Genomic DNA, 15,901 nt, shown 5'->3' with positions numbered 1-15,901 from the left:
TTACCCAATTATAGTGTGCCATTCTCATCCTGTTTTTGAGAATGGAGCCCTGTGGAGTGGAGTGCACAGCTGTGTACAGTGGGCCTGTCTCTTGATAGGACTTCGTTTGATAAACAGCTGTTAGGTGATCAGGCCTATTACATGTTCACTCTACAGATGAAAGAAAAAAAAACAGGCCCAAGATGAACAAGGAAAAATCTCCAGTTCTGTTGTACTCTTCTCTAATTAATGCATGGACCCTGAGCTATGGTTTTCTTCTTTGGAGCTACAATACTTTCTTTCTGAAGAATGCACTGTTCCATCATCAGCAGGCAATGAGGCAGAAAGATGACTCTGTCTGTCTTTCTTGTAGTGTGATGCGGTGAGTGTCCTGGAGAAGGAGCACGATTACAGGGATGAGCATTTGGACTTTATCCAGTCACACCTTCGGAGGTTCTGCCTTCAGTGTATCCTTTGGGTGCTGTGTGGGGCCGGGGTCACAAGCTTTCTTTCAAATGGGGCATCTTCAAAGAGATAAAGCACCTCCCAAACTCAGAATAGTGTTCTGCCAGAGAGAAATTCTGTATCTCTTTTTACTAGGTTTATTTTTTACTGTATTGGAGTTTTAGGCTTATTAACTTGTATCTACCTTTGATTATTTACTTATTTAATGAATTAAAGATGGTGTTTCACCGAACATTGGCCAGGCTGGTCTCAAAGTCCTGACCTCAAGTGATCCACCCGCCTCAGCCTCCCAAAGTGCTGGGATTACAGGCATGAGCTATCACATCCGCCCACTTTTATTAATGCTGTACATTTGATAAACTTTCATATTAAGAATTTAATGTGATCATTTTATCATCAAATTGCTTTTATCATACTGTCTTAGAAACATTTTTAAACTGCTTTTATGCAGAAAAGGTCAATTCCCAAACAGGGTATTGTTTTATATGCTACTGATGTTTTCCATTTGTTTATGTTTTGTAGTGTCCATGAGAGAGAGGTGGTATCAGCAGTCTTCTGAGTCCTGTTACTTGTAAAAGGCCAGTAGCAGTTGGTGCTATGGTTCCACACCCTGAGGTGGAGGCGAGAGATGGGTTCCTGCCACTTCCTTTGGACTAGCCAATTAGTCTGTTGGTACCCATTCCTCAAAAGATGTGTTTAATGATAAACTTGGTCACATGTAAGCATCTGCCTGGGAAGGAATCTGTGTACATTGATATTCTGAGGGTGTTTTCCTGGGCTAGCCTCAAGCCAATACTTGATTTCTCAGGAAGTAATCTGTGGGATCAAGACAACAATTTACATGTTAAAAAATAAGCTGCACAGCCCACTAGCGTGAACGTGGCTTTAGACTTTTGACTTGGTTCATCTGCTACTATGACCTTTTTACCTTTTTATTTATTTATTTTTTACCAGTATGCAATATGTCTATGTAATACTGTAAGCATTTTAACTTTTAAAATTGTAATGCCTTCTGTTGCTCATTTATTGATCAAAAGCTGACCAACCTATGAGTAGAACTTTGAGAACTTTGAATTGTATTTGATTTGTTTCCTGCAGCGAATTGATTTTCCTTAAGCAGTTTGATTAGATGGAGCTGCCTTGATTTACACATCAGTGAAAGAAGAGAAAAACCTTGACTTGTTGTATAAGTATATTGTTCATAAAACGTACGGTTTCCACTTCACCACACCTGCCTTAGTTGTGGAAAAGGATGCCGTTTTTATGTGAGTTCTTTTGAGATGATGGGTTGAAACTCTTCTTTTTACAATACATTTGCTTTTTACATTTTACCCTTTCAGGGAAAGTGCCTTCTGCTTGTGTCTTCTACAGCCAGCTCTCTCTCTGCTGCTTTCTGGATTATGAGGCATCTGCCTGAGGGAAGTGGGTGGTGTGGTCAGGGTGCTGCCTTTCTTCATTGAGAGCAAGTTGCCTAGCCAGCCACTTTTGGCACTCACTGTCAACTTGGGTAAAATACTGGCTGGGGAGGGAATATAGGGAATTGTGCTTTAGGGATCCTGAATGTCATCTGTTTTTTATTTTGTTTGTTTTTTAAGACTGGGTTTCACCATGTTGGTCAGGCTGGTCTTGAACTCCCGACCTCAGGTGATCCACCCTTGGCCTCCAAAGTGCTTGGATTACAGGCGTGAGCCACCACGCCCGGCCTGAATGTCGTCTGTTAAAGCACCTGGTTTATCTGTGTGTTGGCTGGGATGATTGCAGACATCCTTTTGGCATCTCTGTCAGCACAGGCTTTGGCTATACAAGTGCTTATTGTGTTTCTGGCATTTCACATTTTGGGAGCCACTGGGGTTGATTGTATTCCATAAGAGACTTGGATACCTGTTTTCCCAAGCTGGTGTCTTTCTCTCATTAGAGAATTACAGTATTGCTGGATGCTTAAATAGATGGTGAAGCTGTGGTCTCTGACAGGACTTGTGTTAGCAGATCGATGTTCAGGCTTCAGTATCCTCTTGACTTAAAAGACAATTATATTATTCATTCAGGAAACCTTTACTCAGCACCCACTAGGTGTTCATGTTCTCTGCAAGGGACACGAATGATACGTATTTCTTGCACATGGCACTGTAGAGGGGACACACAGCTGAAAAAGGGAAGGGCAGTGATGGGGTTATGGAGGAAGTGTGGTGGGGAAGGCAGGATGGTGATGCTAGAAGACAAGTGGTAGATCCCAGTAGGACAAGGAAGAATTGCAGTAGGGGAAGTGGGGGAGTGCAGTCTGAGAGGCTGCAAATGTGAAAGCCAGGAGCTCTCAGGGAACTGGGTTGCCTCCTGCACATTCAAGGAGGGTGTCGCTCAGGCTAGTCATAGATGGCATACCTACAGGCTTGGGCTGATTTTAGAGAATCATTCAGAGCAGTCAGGCAGGTGCCAAAGGCGCAAGCCCAGTGAGTGGTGTGTTTTTGGCATCACTTGGTATCCAAATCACATGTCATCCCTAGAAGCAAGGAGACTGGTTGGATTTGGGGCTGGTCTGGAATGAAGAAGCATCTGGCAGCTTCAAAGGCTACATGGCCCACGGTAGTATCTCCATCATGCCCTGCCCCTTTGCACATTTGGTCCTGTTGGTGGTTACCTCTCTGGTGACTGGCAAAGTCAGCGAGGATATTGGGGTGGGGGGGAGCACCCTGGCTAAGCACACTCTTGGTTATAGAGCTATGGAGCAGGAGTCAGATGGAGAACGAGAGGTCTGTAAGAACAATCAATTGGCATCTTTCAGAGCTGCTCGAGTTCAAAAGTGTGTCAAACAAGACATTTTACCATTGCTATTTTTAAGGGATTCAGATGGTAACCTGTGGCTTCACATAATGGAACTTGGGTGGCATCCTACCCTGTGATGTTGAGCTGGGCAGCACTGGTGTAGGAACCTCAAGGACTCTGTGCTTCTCTCATTTGGGGCCTTGGATAAACACAGGCCCTGGTGTCCCCTTGGCTCTAGGACACATCTTCTCATGCCAGCAAAGTTAATGAACCAGTCCACAAGATAACTGTTGAAAGAAGAATTGTCAGAGAGAGAAACAACCCACAGGAGGGGAGCCATGACAGAGCCCAAGAAAACTGTTCTATCCTGAGCTCTGCCTTCTGTGCTGCTCTCTGCATCCTCTTCTTTGTCGGAACAGGGCTCCACTGTGTCCTTGCTCTTCTAGGCGGAGTTGTGGGAGGGCGCTGAATGCTTTGGAGTCAGATCTCATACTGGCTGCTAAGGCCTTGGGCCCATGAACTCAGTGTATGGAGCAGGACCTGTGATGGTGGTCTGATGGATTATACCCACAGTGTATTTTGGCATAGCTGCCAAAAGCTATAAGCAACCCCCAACAACTACACTGTATATCTTGTGGGCAGGGCTTACCCAGGTGTTTTTGAATGTGATCTGAGTATACTCTAAGGCAGCCTCAGAAAAAACAATTTAGTCCTTCTCTCTTTGCCTTTAGACCTGCAGGCTGGGACAATGAAAAGAAAATAGCTATTTTACATGAAAATTTTACAACCGTGAAGCCAGAAGATGCATATGAAGACTTTATTGTGAAACCTCCCATCAGAAAGGTAGTCACATCAATTGCTTGAAGGGTTTAGGACTGTGCACAGTGGTTCATGCCTATAATCCCAGCACTTTGGGAGGCCAAGGTGGGTGGATTACCTGAGGTCCTCAGGAGTTTGAGAACAGCCTGGCCAACATGGCAAAACCTCATCTCTACTAAAAATACAAAAATTAGCTGGGCATGGTGATGGGCACCTGTAATCCCAGCTACTTGGGAGGCTGAGGCATGAGAATTGCTTGAACCTGGGAGGCAGAGGTTGCAGTGAACCCAGGTTGCGCCACTGCACTCCAACCTGGCGACAGTGAGATTCTGTATCAAAAAAAAAAAGGAAAAAGGGTTTAGGTGTTTTTAATGCAAAAAGAAATCTATAAAGGCAGGGTGCTGTGATGGCTCATTCCTGTAATCCCAGCATCTTGGGAGGCTGAGGCAGGTAGATAGCTTAAGCCCAGGAGTTTGAGACCAGCTTGGGCAATGTAGTGAGACCTTGAATTAGCCAGGCATGGTGGTGCATGTCTATAATCTGAGCTAATAGGGAGGCTGAGGTGGGAAGATCACTTGAACCCAGAAGGTTGAGGCTGCAGTGAGCTGAGATTACGCCACCGCACTCCAGTCTGGGTGATAGAGCGAGACCTTGTCATAAAAAAAAAAAAAAAAAAGAAAGATTGGCCGGGCGCGGTGGCTCAAGCCTGTAATCCCAGCACTTTGGGAGGCCGAGGCGGGTGGATCAAGAGATCGAGACCATCCTGGTCAACATGGTGAAACCCCGTCTCTACTAAAAATACAAAAAATTAGCTGGGCATGGTGGCACGTGCCTGTAATCCCAGCTACTCAGGAGGCTGAGGCAGGAGAGTTGCCTGAACCCAGGAGGTGGAGGTTGCAGTGAGCCGAGATCGCGCCATTGCACTACAGCCTGGGTAACGAGAGCGAAACTCCGTCTCAAAAAAAAAAAAAAAAAGAAAGATAAAGAAACAGGTCTTACACATTGTATAAATTGGCAGGGGGGTTCGGGGGGTAGGGGATGGGGGTCAGCAGTAAGCCCCAGGGCCTTTTTATTGATCTTTAAATGAGATCTGGTTTTACGTAAATGGCTCAGGGCAGTGGGCAGGAGTGATGGAATGCCCACCTGGAGTTGGTGGTGTTTCCCATTAAGTCCTGCCAGTGCTGCTGTTGCCTCTGGATTACTGTTACTGGATCCCCTCATGTGATGTCTTGCAGACAAAAAATGCCAGTTGACTACATGCCATGGCTGGTTTTGGGAGAGGTCTGTGCCAGGCTAGAAAAATATTACTCTGCCAGTCTCAGCAGAGATCCCCCAGACCTGTGTTGAAGCCCGAACCTCAGACTCTTCTTTCAGCATGAACTTTGACAGTGGTTGGGAGCATTCTTGGCCTGTGGCCACAAATGTGTATGTTGCTTCACAGCTGGTCCACGACAAAGAGTTGGCAGCAGAAGATGAGCAGGTGTTCCTAATGAAGCAACAGGTAAGACCAATGAGGTTAGAACAGAGGCCTTCTCATGCATGAAATGCCAGTTCCTAGGGTGGGTTTGGGGGTGTCTGCATGTGGGGAGTCTCAAAGAGCTTGCACTGGTAGAGGGATTGAGACCAGGTTTCCTCATTCCTTCCTATTTCTAGGATTAGTTGGGGATTGACCACCTGCCTTAGGAGATCACCTGCATGCCGTGCAGACTCTCCTACAGCAGTAGTAGGATTAGTGTCTTTTAAGTGCTCTTTCTTTGGAAAGGCAGGTTTTCTGGCACAATACTTCCTATGTTGACAGTTTACCAAGTAACCTGCCCACACTTCTGTTATTTCATGTAGCCCCACACAGCCCTGTGCATAAAGGCAGGTGATGCCCATTTTGCAGGTGAGGAGAGGAACTTCCCCAAGCTGACAGTTTAGAATACAAACCCAACTTCACATTTCTCTCACCCAGATTACAGTTAGCCATATCCTGAGTCTGCCTATCATCTGCCCAATGGTACAGGCAGGTCAGCAGGAGGTTTTGACGGTTCTTTTTCCAACTGTTCCTCCTTTCTGTGCCTTGCTTGCTTCCTTAGCTTCAAAACTGGTTACTTGGAGTATTTTTTTTTTACCATATACCAAACTGCTTAATTAAAATGTTTTGCATTTATAGTATAAAACAGGACTTAGTTGTTAATAGTGCCCTCTAGTGGAATACTTGGAGTAAGTTTTCCTCCAGACCTTCAGTGTACTCTGCAGGCCTTGGTTAATGGCCAGTTTGTCCCTCTCTTTGCAGTCACTCCTTGCCAAGCAGCCAGCCACGCCCACGAGAGCCTCCGTGAGTACCTTATGCTAAACAGAGAGTAAAGGCCCAGTGCTGTAGGTGTCATCAAACTTTATACTATTATTTGTGAGAGCTTATGTTTGTGTGGGTTTTGTATTTTCAGTAGGAATTTGGCTTCTCTAAAAACCTGTGACCAGAAATGTAAAAGAAACTCAAGAAGTTTCTGATGAAAGAACACAACTCTGGGAATTAGAGTGAGCTGGCCTTGTTATCTGGATACCTTTCTCTCAGGAAAAACAGATCCAGAAAGGGCTTGAGTTTGGAGCGTACTCCCAGTCCTGTACCATAGCCTGTGAAAAATTTCCTGCAGAAGCATGTCTCCATTTGTGGTATATGTATTTTTTGTTGTTGTTATGCCTGTGTGTGACGTTAGCTGCTTTTGGACTTAGGAATCTCCTGCAAGAGGACCCTCTGGCTCTCCAAGGACCCAGGGTCGCGGAGGGCCAGCCAGTGTGCCTAGCTCCTCCCCAGGCACGTCAGTTAAGAAGCCAGACCCAAACATCAAAAGTATGTATTCCTCAAAAGTATGTCTCTGTGGAGAGTAGTTTAGTTTTAGACCTGAGCCTTGCAGGGGCTGGGTGGTTGGGTCTGTAAGGTGGAGACCCATGAGAGCTAGGCTGTTCTCTTCCCCAATAAGGGCTACTTTCCATTTCCCCTCTCCCAGAGGAAGAAGGCCTGTGGTAGGCAGATACCAGGGCCTGTTTCTTTGTTTGAATTGGTAGCCCATGCACCTGGCTCTGTGTGAGACCTCACTTAGGCTCTGCACATTCCTTCAGAGAGGAACGCAAAATAAAAGGTCGGTTTATTTTATTTTTTTAGAGACAGGGTCTTACTCTGTCACCCATCCTGGGGTGCAGTGATGCAATCATAGTGCACTGCAGTTTCAAACTCCTGGGTTCAGACTCCCACTTCAATTCCTGAGTAGCTGAGACTACAGGCGTGTGCCACCATGCCCAGCTAATTTTTTTTTTTTTTTTTTTTTGAGATGGAGTCTTGCTCTGTCACCAAGCTAGAGTTCAGTGGTGTGATCTCAGTTCACTGCAGCCTCCACCGCCCCCGTTCAAGCGATTCCCCTGCCTCAGCCTCCCGAATAGCTGGGACTACAGGTGTGCAACACCATGCCTGGCTCATTTTTTGTATTTTAGTAGAGACAGGGTTTCACCATGTTGGCCAGGATGGTCTCGATCTCCTGACCTCATGATCTGCCCACCTCAGCCTCCCAAAGTGCTGGGATTATAGGCATCTTCCACCGCGCCTGGCCACCCAGCTGATTTAAAAAAAAAAAAAAAAATCAAATTTTTAAAAAATAAAAAAAAAATTTTTTTAATTTAATTAAAAAAATTAAACCTTTGCCTCCAGAGTTCTGATTATGCTTATACTACTAGTACTTTGGAAGGCTAAAGTGGGAGGATCTCTTGAGCAAGAGTTTTAGACCAACCTGGGCAACATAGTGAGACCTTGTCTCTATAAAAAATTTTTAAAATTAGCTGGGTATGATGGTGCTTGCTTCTAGTACCAGCCACTCAAGTGGATGAAGCGGCAGGATCGCTTGAGCCCAGGGCATTGAGGCTGCAGTGAGCTATAATTAATTGCCACCACACTCCTGCCAGGGTGGCAGTAAGACTCTGACTCACGCCTGTAATCCTGCAGTCTCAGGACTTTGGGAGACTGAGGCAGGCAGATCACTTGAGGTCAGGAGTTCGAGACCAGCCTGGCCAACATGGTGAAACCTTGTCTGTGCTAAAAATGCAAAAATTAGCCAGGCATGATGGTGGGCACCTGTAATCTCAGCTACTGAGGAGGCTGAGGCAGGAGAATGGCTTGAACCCAGGAGGCAGAGGCTGCACTGAGCCCAGATTGTGCCACTGTACTCCAGCCTGGGCAACAGAGCGAGACTCCGTCTCAAAAAAACAAAAAAAAATTTTTTTCATAGAGATAGGGATCTCACTTAACTATGCCCAGGCTGGTCTCAAGCTCCTAGCCTCAAGCAATCCTACCGTCTTGGTCTCCCCAGGTAATGGGATTACAGGCGCTGACATACCACACCTGACTCAGGAAATCACTTTAAAATGTGTATTTTGAATGCTTAGCTTTGTTTCTCGTTATGTTTATATTATTACTATTTATGAATTTGAGGGATTTTTTCCCCCTTCACTTCTCTTGTCAAGCTCAATTACGTTTTAATTTAAGTCGTTTTTATGCCAGTGACTTAGTGATATCCAGAGATACTGCCTGCAATAAAACCATTAAAAAACTATTGTATTTAATGGTTGCATGTTTGATGAGTGTCTTCTATTCAGGATGTGGGCTTTTCATAGCAAGTTTGGAGTGTTAAGTGCTCAGACAACTTTGAAAAAACACTGTGTCATGGACTGGGAGGTGGTGTGGAGCACAGGTTATCTATTCTGCCCCCAAACAAATGGGAAATGTAAACATGGTTCCACTTAGTAATTGTGCTAATTAGCCTCAGTAGTAGCAGCGTAAAAGCATCATAGCAAATGAATGTTATCAATATGCTAGGAAGTTGATAGCCACAAGTGGCTAATTCCAAGCTGAGAACTAGGGTTTTAATTTTAAGTCTTCCAGTTTATATGATGCTTTTTTTTCTCCTTAATTTTCCTTAGATAATGCAGCAAGTGAAGGGGTGTTGGCCAGCTTCTTCAACAGTCTCTTGAGTAAAAAGACAGGCTCTCCTGGAAGTCCTGGTGCTGGTGGGGTGCAGAGCACAGCCAAGAAGTCAGGTACAGAAGGGCTCTGGAGACCTGTGACTCTTGTGGTTGTGTAGTACTCAAGGATGGAGAGGCAGACATTTGCCCTGCAGACCCCGTAGTGTCCTGAATAGCCAAGCAAGGAAGCAGGTCTTCACTTCCTACTGAGCAGTGTGCCGTGCTTTCAGTGGCATTGCCTTACTACCATGCAGGTTTCCTTGGCACATTGAGAGTGGGATTTGTATACATTTGGGTTCTTGGGAACTGGCTGTTGGGTGAGTGTCGAGGTATATACTAAATTGCATATGCGGCCCTGGTGTAGAACCTCTCCAATAGAAGTCATGGTCCATGGAGGGTGAACCAGTGACATTTTTTCCCAAGACGGAGTTTTGTTCTTATTGCCCAGGCTGGAGTGCAGTGGCACAGTCTTAGCTCACTGCAACCTCTGCCACCTGAGTTCAAGCAATTCTCCTGCCTCACCCTCCTGAGTAGCTGGGATTATAGGCACCCGCCACCATGCCCAATTCATTTTTTGTATTTTTAGTAGCGACAGGGGTTTCATCATGTTGGCAAGGCTGGTCTCGAACTCTTGACCTCAGGTGATCCACTTGCCTTTGCCTCCCAAAGTGCTGGGAATATAGGTGTGAGCCACTATGCCTGGCTGACATTTTAAATTTTTTTTTTTTTTTTTTTCCAGTAGAGACAGTCTCACTCTGTCACCCACGCTGGAGTGCAGTGTTGCAGTCTCGGCTTATTGCCAACCTCTGCTGCCTGGGTTCAAACGATTCTCTTGCCTCAGCCTCCCGAGTAGCTGGGACTACAGGTACGCATCACCACGTCTGGCTAATTTTTTTGTATTTTTAGTAGAGATGGGGTTTTGCCATGTTGGCCAGGCTGTTCTCAAACTCTTGACCTCAGGTGATCCGCCTGCCTTGGCCTCCCAAAGTGCTGGGATTACAGGCGGGAGTTGCTGCGCCTGGGCTATTTTTAATTTTTTTTTTAATTATACTAAAGCCAGTTGTTGTGAACCAGTGATATTTTATTTGTTCAATTTAATTTTTTGTGATGCTTTGTAAAGATTTTTGTTTATGCCACTGCCCCCAGTCTTGCTGTGAACTAGAACCTGTGAACCCTCAGTGTCTCATTGAAGAGTCAGTGCCTCTTCCTCCCTGAAGCTCCCCACTTGTCACATACACACCTCTGTGGCAGCCATTTACCTATCTTTCCATGTGGGCAGGTAGGGCAGGTCTGTGTTTTAGAGGATTTCTGAAACAAAACACATTCATTAGGAATTATACATTTTCCCAGAAAGCTGGAGGACATTTTAAGGGGCCTTTGCTCTCTATTTTCCATTGGTTATAAGGTATGGTTATAGTGTTTTCCTTAATTGATGTCTTCAGGGCAGAGGAGACCCTTAGGAAATCACTCCTTCCTTGGGGCAGCCTGGGCCTCCAGTGGCTCCCACATTCTAAGAAACTCAGTCTGTTCTAGTGGCCCAGACTGGGCTGGTAGTATTCCCTGCTGGGAAATAGATCTCCATTTCTGGACCCGTTAGTATTTGACAGCAGAAAAACATGAGTACAGACTTTGTGCAGGATTGAATTATCTGGCTATAGTCTTATATTCTTATTAAAACACAGTGTTTTCAGGCTATCCATGTGAGTCAGTCTAGAATGTTGTAATTAGAAACAAAACCTAAACACCTATCTTGGGCAAAGAAAATAGTTTCCTGTATGGCTGAAATTCGGATACCACCTCTAGGAAGATGGTGGTGAGAGGGCACGGGGGTCAGGGTTGGATGGTGATAGGGTTTTCAGAAAGGTTCTTGAGTTTGGCGCAAAGGCACCCTTCCCTTCCCTGCCCCGAGGGAGCAGTCACGTTACCTAGTTGGGAGGAAGCACTGGCCTGTTACTTTTGGGATTAAGATGCGTTGAGTTGGGTTCTCCTCTCCACTGCAGTGGAAAAAGGCTCTCCTCATTCTTACTAAGGTTACTGTCATCAAGTGATTATAGAAGGCTGTATAATTTTAAATTCTCCTTTAAAAAATAAATTGTTTCTTCTTACGTCATTACTTTGCCTTTTTTATCCCTAGGACAAAAGACTGTTTTGTCAAATGTTCAGGAAGAACTGGATAGAATGACTCGAAAGCCAGACTCTATGGTAACAAACTCAACAGAAAATGAAGCCTGAACCTCCTTAAAAAGTGCATATGTCGAATGACCAAATAACTATGTATATTGATCTGCTAAGACCAGGATTTTTCTGATACGGCACATGCTATCAGTTTTTTGGGGCAGGGGAGATGAACTTTAAAAAAACAAAAACAAAAACACTTCATTGGCTTGTCCAAGTGTGAAATGCACATTTAGGAAGGTGACATGTCAGACCCTTTGTTAAGGATAACCCTTGGACTCTCAGGCATGTGGCTCTTTTGTGGGAAGCAAGCACATCAGGGCTTCTTGTGGAGGGGAAGTTAGAGTGAAAGAAAGAGGGCCCACTTTCTATCAGGGTGGAGCAAATAAGACCAAGAAATCATTGGTAAGATGATGGTTAGTGTGACCAGTTTCATGTTAGCAAATTCACTTGTTCTTGGGAAGCAGATGAAGTAGCAGAAAGTCCAGGAAAGAAAGACCAGAAGGAGTAATGAGAGAAGTGATGGTGGGGAAGTTGAATGTTGGGGGAGGTGGAGGAAGGAAGAGATAAGCAGTGTTAGTAAATACTGTGTGTTCAGTAGAAATCGAAGAATCATTGTTAGAAGCATTTCCAAACAAAACACTAAGCAAAATTGGAATTAGGCTTATTCTGAATGCATCTTTAACTTTTGAAAGATGTATTAATTGTGGGAGTGCCTGAGTCAGGTGGGGCTGACCCAGGGGTGGGAACGATGGCAGCTGCCCAGGACCCATGTGCTTGGCCCAGCTATGTCCTCGTGAGAGGTGCTGGGCACCACATATAAGTGTTGTGGGACAGACAGTCACTGTGGGATGTCTTCAAAGTCGGCAGTTACAGAATTAGTTTACTTTGAATTTTGTTTTCAAAATAGCTCCTGCTTTGTTTTTTAAATGAAATTTTTCATTTTTATTACCACAGGCTGGCCTACTAATAGAAATGGGTGATCAACCTCTCATTTTACCATAATGCAATGTGCCACAGAAAGTTTTCAGGAGGTTTTTAATGTAATTGCACTCTGGTTAATTGGCTTATACCACTCCCTGCCTTATGATCTGTGGAAAGCTTCACGGAGTTCCACTAATGCAAAGGGGTCTTGTCCTAGCTTCCTGGTCTGATCAGTGCTATCAGATGGACAGATAAGTGTGATTGTTTTATACTGAAAATGGAAATGATACATTTCTGTTGTTATGTGTTTTCATAAAATGTAGCATTTTTTTTTCTTACGGAAATAAGTTTCAGGTGTCTCCCCACTTAGGGCAAATTCATGCATATTGTCATGTCATACACCGTTCTGGAAATGATTGCTGTGGATTTGAAGTGGCACTTTTAATTTTATATATGACAGCATTTAAATACAAACACTACCATGAATTTAATGTATAAAATATTGTTGTCAAACCAAGGGAAAAAAACCACAGTTCACCATGTGGAGTTTACTTTTTTTATATGAATATTTGTTGTACTGTGTCTAAGCATAACTTCCCTAATGTAATTACTTTTACATGCCAGATTTGACTGACCACTAATGTAGTACTGGGGATAACTTAATATCCTATATTGTGTACAAGACTCTTAAGACTGTCTTGAATTGCTTTCATAAAGGTCTGAACACTGTTAAGGAGAAAGCTGAGTATCAACTTGCCTTTCTGACAGAAACATTTCTTGTGCCAGTTTTATTGTTCAAATATACTTTTTTTTTCCTTTTTTAATTCAGTTTTTTAAAAAAACAAACATATTGTGGCTTCCAGTTACCAGGTTGTCTAGGTAATGAGAGTTAACTGACTGTAGAATGAGAATCGTGGTATAGTGACCAATAGATGCCAAACAGCTTGTGGCCGCAGTAAAAGTAGGGTCACTTAGTCCCTGGGAGTTAAATGAGTGACCTCAGAAACGAGAATTCCTGGAAAGGCACATGCCTAAGAGGGATATGGTATAATTTTAAATTTAATGCAAAATTTTAATTTTAATTTTTTATCATTTGAACTGATAAGCACTTTTTGTGTCAATATAAAATATACTAAAACTGATGAAATGCTAAGACACATGTCTTGTGAAGGAAGGTTTCTTGGAGACCACTTTTATTTACTCATGACAAGAGGATGCTCCTAGTATCAGAAGAAACTGATACATAGTGTCATGTGCTCAGTGGTTACCAAAGCCTACCAACTTTGGGGAGCTGCAGGGTTCTTTTTGGGAGGTGGGAGGAAGGGAGATGAGTTTTGTTATTTTGAGTTTTCCAGCATTGGAACCAAAGGCCAAATAATAAACAGCCTTTACTTTTTAAAGTAAAATTCATTTTATTTGCAGAGTACACTTGTATGGAAGACTGTTAAAGACAATTTTATGACTATTTATGCACGTTATAATGGTTACATCTGCTGTTTGTCTTTAAAATTAAAAAATCAAAGAAAAGCCCAACTTTGAATATGTGGCCGAGATAACGGCCAAGAATTGGTCTTTCCTAAAAATGCAACAGATATGCTGCTAGATTATGTTATTTTGTTTGCACTTTTTTTTGATTGGCATTTTAAAATCAGTATTTAAACTGAAGACATTGTCATGTTCTATTAATTTAACAAAGTTGAAAGTGACTGCTCTGTACATCATGACCTTAACAATGTTGATGCTATAAGTGAAAGTTCACTGTTGTCTGTATACTAAATTTATTGGTGTTTCTAACTTAAAGTTAGGACTGCAGATTATCCCCCACCAGCCTTAGTCCAGGGGTGTGGCTCTGTCCGGGTGCAGTATGCAGTCATGTGGAACCTTGCTTTCTAGTCCTGGGGAAAAAAAGATGTCTCTAATTACTGGCTTCAATAAACACGAATCCAGACTGCTTACAATTTTTGGTGGCTTTCTTTATGGTAAATCTTTATGGTAAATCATACATTGAATTGTCTGCTAATCGTATGGGGTATCTGATCACGTAACTAAAAATGTGTACCTGTTTCACTTGAAATTGTCAGAAATTCTGGAAAGAATAACATTGTAAAGCCATATTTATTTTATCTTATTTTTTAGAGACGGAGGTTGCTGAGGCTGCTCTTGAACTTCTGGCCTCAAATCGTTCTCCCACGTTGGCCTTCCAAAGTGCTGGAGTTATAGATGTGAGCCACCACACCCAGCCTGGTTTTTTTTGGTTCGTTTTTTAAAATTACAGCCGGCCAGGTGTGGTGGCTCCTGCCTGTAATCCCAGCACTTTGGGAGGCTGAGGTAAGTAGATCACCTGAGATCAGGAGTTTGAGAACAGCCTGGCCAACATGGTGAAACCCCGTCTCTACTAAAAAAAAATACAAAAATTAGCTAGGTGTGGGCAGGTGCCTGTAATTTGAGAAGGAGAATTGCTTGAACATAAGAGGCGGAGGTTGCACCACTCTACTCCAGCACTGTAGCCCCGTGTCAGAGCGAGACTCCATCACCAAAAAAAAAGAAACTTACAGCCATTGTTGTGAGTATGAAGGTGGTAGGTATCTCAGTGACTAATGATGTTAAGGAGCATCATTTGATGTGTGTGTTGGCCATTTATATATCTTTGGAAAAATGTCTATTCAGATTCTTTGCTCATTTTTAAATTAGGTTATTTGCCTCTTTTGTTTTTTTGGGTTTGTTTTTGAGACAGGGTCTCACTTTGTTGCCCGGGCTGGAGTATAGTAGCTTGGTCACGGCTTATCGTAGCCTCGACCTCCCAGGCTGGAGTGATCTTCCTGCCTCAGCCTCCCATATGCTGGGATTACAGACATGAGCCACTGTACCTGGCCTATTTGACTTTTTATTGTTGGGTTATAAGAATTCTTTATGTATTCTGGATACTGTACTCATTTTTTTTTTTTTTTTTTTGAGACGGAGTTTCGCTCTTGTTACCCAGGCTGGAGTGCAATGGCGCGATCTCGGCTCACCGCAACCTCCGCCTCCTGGGTTCAGGCAATTCTCCTGCCTCAGCCTCCCGAGTAGTTGGGATTACAGGCACGTGCCACCATGCCCAGCTAATGTTTTGTATTTTTAGTAGAGACGGGGTTTCACCACGTTGACCAGGATGGCCTCGATCTCTTGACCTCGTGATCCACCCGCCTCGGCCTCCCAAAGTGCTGGGATTACAGGCGTGAGCCACTGCGCCCGGCGATACTGTACTCTTAACAGATAGAACTCTGTCCTTTTGACATGCTCCCATTCATCTCTGAGCGTTTTCTTACTTTCTGGCACAAAAAGATATTCCAGGCTTATCTTGCATTTTCCCTGCCTTTGACCTGGAACCAGCCATTTTTCCAAGGAGCCCTGGTTTCTTTTTTTTTTTGGAGACAGTCTCGCTCTGTTGCCCAGGCTGTAGTGCAATGGTGTGATCTTGGCTCACTGCAACGAGGTTGAACCAATTCTCCTGCCTCAGCCTCCTGAATAATGGGATTACAGGCGCCTCCCGAGTAGTGGGATTACAGGCGCCTGCCACCACACCTGGCTAATCTTCATATTTTTAGTAGAGATGGGTTTCACCATGTTGGCCAGGCTGGTCTCGAGCTCCCAACCTCAGGTGATCCACCCTCCTCAGCCTCCCAAAGTGCTGGGATTACAGGCGTAAGCCATCACGCCAGCTAGAGACCTGGTTTCTTATAGTGGGAGATTGATTTTTGGAAACCAAGGTCTGGACTATAGGCATACTTAGTTTTACTGAGTGCTATTA

General features: G+C 44.0%; 1 protein-coding gene across 1 annotated transcript in view; it reads left to right on the top strand.

Moving 5' to 3' along the window:
• The window catches only part of DYNC1LI2 (dynein cytoplasmic 1 light intermediate chain 2), a 30,869-nt gene extending 16,797 nt beyond the window's left edge, over nt 1–14,072 (top strand). Inside the window, exons 6-13 of the mRNA XM_032284126.1 lie at nt 353–446; nt 1,574–1,709; nt 3,936–4,047; nt 5,465–5,524; nt 6,302–6,343; nt 6,739–6,856; nt 8,974–9,090; nt 11,150–14,072. Of these exons, the coding sequence (XP_032140017.1) occupies nt 353–446; nt 1,574–1,709; nt 3,936–4,047; nt 5,465–5,524; nt 6,302–6,343; nt 6,739–6,856; nt 8,974–9,090; nt 11,150–11,247 (777 nt within the window). The 3' untranslated portion in view covers nt 11,248–14,072. The remainder of the gene's footprint in view (nt 1–352; nt 447–1,573; nt 1,710–3,935; nt 4,048–5,464; nt 5,525–6,301; nt 6,344–6,738; nt 6,857–8,973; nt 9,091–11,149) is intronic.
• The last annotated feature ends 1,829 nt before the right edge of the window (nt 14,073–15,901 follow it).

This window comes from Sapajus apella, unplaced genomic scaffold (assembly GCF_009761245.1).
Source record: "Sapajus apella isolate SASKATOON/1434 unplaced genomic scaffold, GSC_monkey_1.0 scaffold15, whole genome shotgun sequence".
Classification (NCBI taxonomy): domain Eukaryota; kingdom Metazoa; phylum Chordata; class Mammalia; order Primates; family Cebidae; genus Sapajus; species Sapajus apella.
The sequence above is the reverse complement of the archived record's forward strand: the minus strand, read 5'-3'. Positions and strand labels throughout refer to the sequence as shown.